This window comes from Salmo salar, chromosome ssa10 (assembly GCF_905237065.1).
Source record: "Salmo salar chromosome ssa10, Ssal_v3.1, whole genome shotgun sequence".
NCBI classification, from domain to species: Eukaryota; Metazoa; Chordata; class Actinopteri; order Salmoniformes; family Salmonidae; genus Salmo; species Salmo salar.
In genome coordinates this window covers 78,057,199-78,066,748 of record NC_059451.1, presented here as the reverse complement: position 1 = coordinate 78,066,748, position 9,550 = coordinate 78,057,199, and the positions used below count along the sequence as shown (strand labels likewise).

The 9,550-nt window shown below is 38.9% G+C and overlaps 1 protein-coding gene across 3 annotated transcripts in view; it reads right to left on the bottom strand.

Annotated features, from left to right (window-relative positions):
• Positions 1-4,014: 4,014 nt before the first annotated feature.
• Positions 4,015-9,550, bottom strand: part of LOC106561024 (calcium-dependent secretion activator 2) — a 221,481-nt gene continuing 215,945 nt past the window's right edge. For 2 of the 3 annotated variants that reach the window (XM_045688110.1, XM_045688109.1), the window contains 2 exons: positions 7,685-7,789; positions 4,015-7,470 (listed from right to left, as the gene is read on the bottom strand). In XM_045688110.1, the coding sequence (XP_045544066.1) occupies positions 7,300-7,470; positions 7,685-7,789 (276 nt within the window). In that variant the 3' untranslated portion in view covers positions 4,015-7,299. The remainder of the gene's footprint in view (positions 7,471-7,684; positions 7,790-9,550) is intronic. The other variant, XM_014124578.2, reaches the window with a different exon arrangement.

Genomic DNA, 9,550 nt, shown 5'->3' with positions numbered 1-9,550 from the left:
TTCTCAACAGGTGCATGTTTTGTCAATAATTGGAAGTGCAGCATCTAGATGCTTCTTATAATCACATCAGACCAACAATAATGTTGATCTCTTTTACACTATTTTAGGCCCAGCTTTTGGAACAGCCCTTCAAATTAGTGGATTCGACTATTTCACCCACACCGTTGCTGACAGGTGTATAAAGTTGAGCACATAGCCATGCAATCTATAGGGGCACAGGGCGAGACCCAGATGCAGACACGGTAGGCAGATGGATACTAATAAATATCAGCGACTCAAAACAAGGCCCCCCCCCCCCCTAAAAACAATGTCCAATTGCTGGTAACTGCCCCCCCCCCTGCAAAAAATGTGGCAAACAAATGAACATTTTGTCCTGAATACAAAGTGTTATGTTGGGGGAATATCCAACACAACACATCATCATATTCATCATCATATTCACAACACACATCATCATCATATTTTCAAGCATGGTGGTGGCTGTATCATGTTATGGGTATGCTTGTCATCGGCAAGGAGTAGCGAATTTTTATCCTAAAACACTAACAGAATAGAGCTAAGTACAGGCAAAAATCATAGAGGAAAACTTGGTGTAGTCTGCTTTCCACAGTCAGTGGGAGACAAATTCACCTTTCAGCGAGACAATAACCTAAAACACAAGGCCAAATATACACTGGAGTTGCTTACAATTTTTTAAATTTTTATTTGACAAGGCAAATCAGTTAAGAACAAATTCTTATTTACAATGACGGCCTACCAAAAGGCAAAAGACCTCCTGCGGGACGGGGGCTGGGACTAAAAATATAAATAAATTAAATAGAAATATAGGACAAAACACACATCACGACAAAAGAGACAACACAACACTACATAAAGAGAGCCTAAGACAACAACATAGCATGGCAGCAACACATGACAACACAGCATGGTAGCAACACAACATGACCACAACATGGCAGCAGCACAACATGGTAGCAGCACAAAACATGGTACAAACATTATTGGGCACAGACAACAGCACAAAGGGCAAGAATGTAGAGACAACAATACATCACGCAAAGCAGACAAAGCAGTCTTTGAATTAAGAGATTGAGATAACCTGTTAGGGACAGACGTTCCGCTAGCGCGAATTACAAATACCTCAAAAATGCAAAAACTTCAATTTCTCAAACATATGACTATTTTACACCATTTTAAAAACAAGACTCTCCTTTATCTACCCACATTGTCCGATTTCAAAAAGGCTTTACAACGAAAGCAAAACATTAGATTATGTCAGGAGAGTACCCTCCCAAAAATAATCACACAGCCATTTTCAAAGCAAGCATATGTCACAAAAACCAAAACCACAGCTAAATGCAGCACTAACCTTTGATGATCTTCATCAGATGACACTCCTAGGACATTATGTTATACAATACATGCATGTTTTGTTCAATCAAGTTCATATTTATATCAAAAACCAGCTTTTTACATTAGCATGTGATGTTCAGAACTAGCATACCCACCGCAAACTTCCGGTGAATTTACTAAATTACTCACGATAAACGTTCACAAAAAACATAACAATTATTAAAAAAATTATAGATACAGAACTCCTTTATGCAATCGCGGTGTCAGATTTTCTGAGTAGATAGCCGGGCCATCACGGCTAGCTAATTTGACACCCACCAAGTTTGGCCCTCACCAAACTCAGATTTACTATTAGAAAAATTGGATTACCTTTGCTGTTCTTTGTCAGAATGCACTCCCAGGACTTCTACTTCAACAACAAATGTTGTTTTGGTTCGAAATAATCCATAGTTATATCCAAATAGCTCCGTTTTGTTCATGCGTTCAAGTCACTATCCGAAGGGTGACGCGCCGGCGCATTTCGTGACAAAAAAATTCAACATATTCCATTACCGTACTTCGAAGCATGTCAAACGCTGATTCAAATACATTTTTATGCTATTTTTCTTGTAAAATAGCGATAATATTCCAACCGGGCGACGTTGTATTCATTCAAACACTGAAAGAAAGAAATGGAGTCGTCTCGTGCACGCGCGCCTCAGTGTCATTGTTCTCAGAAGGACCACTCACAAAAACCCCTGCTGTTTTTCGCCCAGAGACTGGAGAGCTCTCATTCCACTTTCTGGCGCCTTCCTAGAGCCAATGGAAGCCTTAGAAAATGTCACGTTACAGCAGAGATGCTGTATTTTTGATAGAGATGCCCTAGAAGGAGAACAAATTGTCAGACAGGGCACATCCTGTATAGAATCTTCTGAGGTTTTGGCCTGCCATATGAGTTCTGTTATACTCACAGACACCATTCAAACAGTTTTAGAAACTTTAGAGTGTTTCGTATCCAAATCTACTAATTATATGCATATTCTAGTTTCTGGGCAGGAGTAGTAACCAGATTAAATCGGGTACGTTTTTTATCCGGCCGTGAAAATATTGCCCCCTATCCCAAACAGGATAACTCTCCAGTTTGAGTTTTTGTTGCAGCTCGTTTCAGTCACTAGCAGCAGCGAACTGAAAAGACGAGAAACCCAGGGATGTGTGTGCTTTGGGGACCTTTCACAGAATGTGACTGGCAGAACGGGTGTTGTATGTGGAGGATGAGGGCTGCAGTAGATATCTCAGATAGGGGGGAGTGAAGCCTAAGAGGTTTATAAATAAGCATCAACCAGTTAGTCTTGTGACGGGTATACAGAGATGACCAGTTTACAGAAGAGTATAGAGTGCAGTGATGTGTCCTATATGGAGCATTGGTGGCAAATCTGATGGCTGAATGGTAAAGAACATCTAGCCGCTCGAGAGCACCCTTACCTGCCAATCTATAAATTACGTCTCTGTAATCTAGCATGGGTAGGATGGTCATCTAAATCAGGGTTAGTTTGGCAGCTGGGGTGAAAGAGGAGCGATTATAATAGAGGAGCGAGAATGACATCTAGCCATACTCCCAAGTACTTGTATGAGGTGACTACCTCAAGCTCTAAACCCTCAGAGGTAGTAATCACCTGTGGGGAGAGGGGCATTCTTCTTACCAAACCACATGACCTTTGTTTTGGAGGTGTTCAGATCAAGGTGAAGGGCAGAGAAAGCTTGTTAGACACTAAAGAAAGCTTTGTTGTAGAGGGTATAACACAAAATCCGGGGAGGGGCCAGCTGAGTATAAGACTGTATCATATGCATATAAATGGATGAGAGAGCTTCCTACTGCCTGAGCTATGCTGTTGATGTAAATTGAGAAGAGCGTGGGGCCTAGGATCAAGCCTTGGGGTACACCGTTGGTGACAGGCAGCGGCTGAGATAGCAGATGTTCTGACTTCATACACTGCACTCTTTGAGAGCGGTAGTTAGCAAACCAGGCCAAAAACCCTCAGAGACACCAATACTCCTTAGCTGGCCCACAAGAATGGAATGGTATACCGTATCAAAAGCTTTCGCCAAGTCAATAACGATAGCAGAACAACATTGCTTAGAATCAACGGCAGTGATGACATCATTGAGGACCTTTAAGGTTGCAGTGACACATCCATAACCTGAGCCGAAACCAGATTGCATACCAGAGAGAATACTACTGACATCAAAAAAGACGTCATTGAATGTTCCTGAGTGGTCAAGTTACAGCTTTGACTTAAATTGTCTTTAGAATCTATGGTAAGACTTGAAAATGGCTGTCTAGTAATGATCAATAACCAACTTGACAGAGCTTGAATCATTTTAAAAAAACATAATGAGCAAATATTGGATAATCCAGGTGTGCAAAACTCTTATAGACTTACCCAGAAAGACTCACAGCTGTAACTACTGTGAAAGGTGATTCTAACATCTATTGACTCAGGGGGTTGAAGACTTATCTAATCAATATATATTTTATTATACATTTTATTTTCCATTAATAAAAAAAAGGTAGAATTTTTCTTCCACTTTCACATTAAAGAGTATTTTGTGTAGATTGTTGACAAAAAATGACAATTAAATCCATTTTAATCCCACTTTGTAACACAACAAAATGTCAAGGGGTGGGAATACTTTCTAAAGGCACTGCATATATCCGCCTCACTCTCAGAGAAATAAGTAGTCCTGTTAGGTTTTATATAAAGAACTGTAGAAATGATACATTTGTGACATCAATATTTTAAAAAAAGTTTCAAAAAATGAATCCATACAGTAATATGAGTTCTGTATGTAAAATATTTACATTTGATATTTTATTCATTTAGCAGTCTCTTATCCAGAGCGACTTACAGTTAGTGCATTCATCTTAAGATAGCGTGAGACAACCACATATCACAGGCAATATACTATACGAACATTCCATTCCAGCTAAACAAGGGATATATAGCATTTAGCAAAATATTTAAATAATAATAAACATAAAATCTATGAATTACAAATCTGAGAACAGTAATATTTTACACACACACACACGAAGGTGACCAAAACCAACCATTTCTGGTGAATAAAATTGGTGGATATAGCGCTTTGGAACCAAACTCTTCAATTTGACCACATAACTGTATTCGTCCCATTTGGAGGAAAATTAAAACAACTCAGAATATTGATTCATTAATTTTACACAGGTCAGTGATTAGGGAGATAAAGTCTGCTCATGATAACATTGAACAAGATGATTAGTTGAAACGAGGTTGTCATGTCTCAAGAAAATGACCATTTCTGAAATTCAGTACTTTTTGAGAACAATAGAAATCAAAGGAAATGGCCATTAGGCTAGGTGTATTTCAACACATGTGACTGTCAATGTTGATGTCATGATGGAAACTTTGCAGCTAGGCTTCTAACAAAACTATAAAACTGTTGGAATAGGTTGGCAAATAGGTTGTCACAATTTGTAAGATAGTCACAATTTGTATATTAGTTATGGTAATGATATATGATTCTTGAAAAATATAACTTAGAAATGCCTATTAGCTTGATATTTTGTAATACTCAATTGTTTATGTTTTTGTTGTGATTTGTCTTTTTTTTTATTGCAGTTTTTATAAAACAATATGCATAGCTCCTTAAAAAATGTAATAACGTATAGCTCCATCCATCACCTTACCAATCAAAGGGTTCGTAGTTGCAGATTGTGGTGTTAATATAATTTATGGAATAATTTAGTCAATAAGGACACCATGGTTGCATTAAAAACACAGATTCTAACACTTAGAACACACCTTAACAAAAACAGTTGCACACAAGTCAATAGAAATATATTTCATATAATTCACTGAAGTACTACAGTTAAGACGTCAATTCCGATTCCAAACATGATGCACACAATGCATCAGGTATAGCCTATTTAACACAGCTTTGAATTCATAGTCATCCGGTAACTCTTGTAGAGGAAAACACATTCAAGCATAGCCTACATACATGACATGACAATGTGACACTTTAACCTACAGTATACATTCCATTCATACAGTGCACAGAATAAACATATGGATATTGCCTGTATCAACTGTCTTTCAGGGTACTTATGTAAGAACAACCCCAATGTCCTCATAATGCACTTTGTAAATTTACCACAGAATGGACCTGCAATTGGTGAGATCTCTGAAACCTGTTTGAATTGGCATGGCTATATCTAGGTAACCATAAAGCCTTGTTCACACAGGCAGTTTGAAGTGACTCAAATTCTAGTTGTTTGCATATCCGATTTGAATCCGATTTTTTTTCTACAGTCTGAACAGTCAAAAACCACATCGAATCAGATATTTCAAGCCACAGTTCAAACCACATTCGTAGGTGTTTTGAAATCAGATACAAATATGATTCCTGGCAGTGTGACTGACTTATTTGCCCTCAAGTGGTTTTCAGACTGTTTTATTTGGCATATCTCGTTGCTTGTTAGCTACTCTGTTGACAGTTTGACAAGAACATGTGGTAGCTAACTAGCATGTTAGTCATGTACAAACAAATTAGTGAGTGTGCTAGTAAGCTAAACAGCTAGCTAGCTTGTTGAATGTTGTGGCTAGCCAAAAGGGCACATTTTTAAAGTTGGGTCATCTTATCCTTTGAGGCTTAAAAGTGTATGTACACTATGATTTTGAACATTCAATGCAATTGGGAAATGTTCATGACAGGCACTAGGCAAGTTTCCATTGACCCAGGTTTATTAGAAAAAAGCAATGTCAACAAAAAATAATTGGGACATGTGTAATGGCAGATATAGGAGACATTTTCTACAGATGGACAACATTTGTATTCGTTCAACTGGTGGATTTTTCTTTTGGTCAAACTTTCTTTATTGTGACAAATTAAAATGGAAACTGGGTTTTTCTAATAAATTATGATTGCAGAATATTTTTTAAGGTACGCGAGGCACATGATGTCATCACATAACTATAAAGCTCCACAACATTTAATTCTAAATGCCTACTCAATTATTGCATTCTTGCTGGCTTTCGAAGGCTACCCGAGACATGAAACGGGTAGGTGGGATGGCATACAGGTTGTCACCAATGTATTGATGTGCAATTTGCCTAAATGGGTAATGGAAACACTTCAGCCACTACATTTTAATTTGACACTGTAGGTCTTTGCGTTTTTGCTGTTGTTGGGGTGTGACATTATGTCCAGCTGTTTTTATCGACACAAGGGAGTTCAATGGAAACCCTAGCAGGCAATTGTTGCATGTATTTTCTATGCAAACTTTCTAAATGTTGACACAAAATGACTGGACGAGTTAATGGGAACATAGCTACTGTTTTTGTCACCTTAGCTTGCTACAGTACATATCTTCTGAGTGAGAGGAAGCATGAGCACCACCACCAATCAGCCAACACCACTGCACACACAACAGTCGTTACTATGACAACTAGCGTAGCCATGTCAGCAAAGACTGCTTTGTCAGCAAAATCTGATTTGGTCACTTGTAACTTGCTGTTTGGACAGTCAATATTCCATAACGGATATGAAAAACAAAACTGATTTGAGCATTAAGGACTGCAGTGTGAACAAAGCTTAAGAGAACAACTTGCATTTTATCTTGGTCTACATCACCATTAAAATAAAGTAAAAACAAACTAACAAACAAACAAATTAAATAAACAAAGGGGTAGTGCACTGAAGGTTACCAGTTGGTGACCACTGAGCTGTACTGTACAAAATAACATCATGTCATTATGGCTGGGAAGGTACCCACTATTGTACTAGGGATGGGTGAGAGAGAGAGGGGGTACACAACGATGGATGAATTCATCACACACTTTAGTGTGTGTTCTCCAACCCCTCCATATCATTCTGTCTCACACACACACAATCTCCACCCCTTCCACACAAGTACACACTTCCCAAAGTTCATCCGTCCTCCTCGTCACTGTCTCTCATGGTGATACCTTGGAGACCGTCGCCAGCCTTGACCGCCACGGTAGCCTCCTCCATGGTGAGTCGGTTGTAGACGGTCTCATAGCTCTTGTTGTTCAGGGTTCCATCCAGGACTCCTTGGAGCCGGAAGTCTCGGTATGTCTTCTGTGGATGAAACCAAACACAAAAACACACAGAGGACACGGCGGCAATGGGTAACCGAGACTTTGTACAGTTGTAGGCTAATTCACAACTGGAAGAAAAATTCTTAGAGAACTAGACTTAATATTTGGATTGAGGTACATATGTACATGTTTGGATGGAGGCCTACAGCTGAATGGTTAGTGTACACTCACACCACTTCAACAATGCACGTTACCTTGACAATCTTGATGAGTGTTTTCAGCTGGTACATGTGAAGCTGCAAGTCCAGTCTGTCTGTCAGCCACACACACACTGCCTTCATGGAGCTGGTGTACCATTGCTGTGAACACGCACACACACGCAGACAGACACAAACAAGTCAGCTTATACATTTCTTTTAACCGAGGTACACTGTAGATAAAGCAACATGTATAAAGTACAATGATTCTATACACTATATCTGTCACAAGGTAATAAGGCTGATATAACGTGGTTGTGAGCATGAAGTAACAGAAGATATAGCTGAGTTACACTATAACAGCAAATGTAATTTAGCTAAGCTAGATGGCTAGGCATAGGCTAGTGGTTGCCAGGACTGTGTAAATTGTTAAGAAATAGTATTTATTTGTATTTGTAATTTAACCTTAATTTTAGCAGGGAAATCCCATTGAGACCAAGGCCTGTTTTTCAAGGGAGCCCTGCATATACACAGTCATACAAATGTGCAACATTTACAAATACAACGCAATAAAAACATACAATATTTACAAGCAATTTAAGAAAAGCAATCACATTCCTTAACACGGAGGTCCTCCATCAACAACTTGAACTGCCCTAGAGGTAACAAAGCATCAAGGTGCAGAGAGCTCTGCAGATCATTCCATACACGGGGCGCAAAAACACTGAATGCAGATTTACCTATTTCTGTAGATATCAACGGAACCTCTAGAGTTAGCCATCCCTGTGATTGGGTCTGGTGACTCGTAAGTCTGTTGTTTAACAATTAAGTAAGTTACAGCGGAAGTTTGTGCAAGAGAGCTTTATGAACAAAAAGAGAGCAGCATATCAATCTACGAGACTTAACAAAGGGCTAGCCTACATTCTGATATAGGATGCAATGATGTGTACTGAACCTGTCGCCCATAATAAAGCGAAGTGCGCTGTGGTAAACTGCATCTAGTGGTTTCAGTGAAGTGGAAGCTGCATAAATGGTGTCACCATAGTCTATCACTGGCAGGAAAGTTGACTGAATGATCAGCTTTCTGCTATTCAGGGAGAGTCAAGGTATATTTCGGAAGAAGAAGCCTATTTTTATTCTCAACCTCTTAATTAACTCATCCATATGGTTTTTAAATGATAACTTTTCGTCAATCCAGATATTTACAAGCGGGGACACGATCAATGCGGAAACCATCCAATGTTGATATGCATAAATCATCAGATACATTTTTAAGTGAATTGGAAAACAGACTACACACACACACACACACACACACACACTTGATTAAGATGAGCAAAAAAGACTGTACAAAATAAATAACACAAATACTGAAGCTATATTGGGAAATTATATTGTTTTATATTGTAATATAGTTGCTCAGAGAAAAATATTTTGGTTAAGTAATAAATAAATCACAAAAAGATAGGTGTCAAAATTATTGCCACCCCTGTTTTCAATAGCTTGTTCACCCTTCCCTTGCGAGGAGACTTTTTATATAATGTTTTATGAGACTGAAGAACACATTGGAAGGGATCTTCCTCCATACAAAATCTTTTCAGATCCTTGATATCCTTCAGTCAGCGGTTATGGACTGACCTCTAAGAATTTATTTGTGGATTTTGATGTGTGCTTGGGGTCATTGTCTTGCTGTAAGATCCACTTGCAGCCAAGTTTCAGCCTCCAGGCAGAGGCAACCAGGTTTTTGGCTAAAATGTCCTGGTGTTTGGCAGAGTGCCATTGACCTTAACAATGGCCCCAGGACCAGTGGAACCAAAACAGCCCCATAATATCAAAGATCCACAACTCTTTACAGTATATGCGGGATATGCATCCTTCTTTTGAGGCCAAACACACCACTGGTGTGCATGGACAAAGACCTTT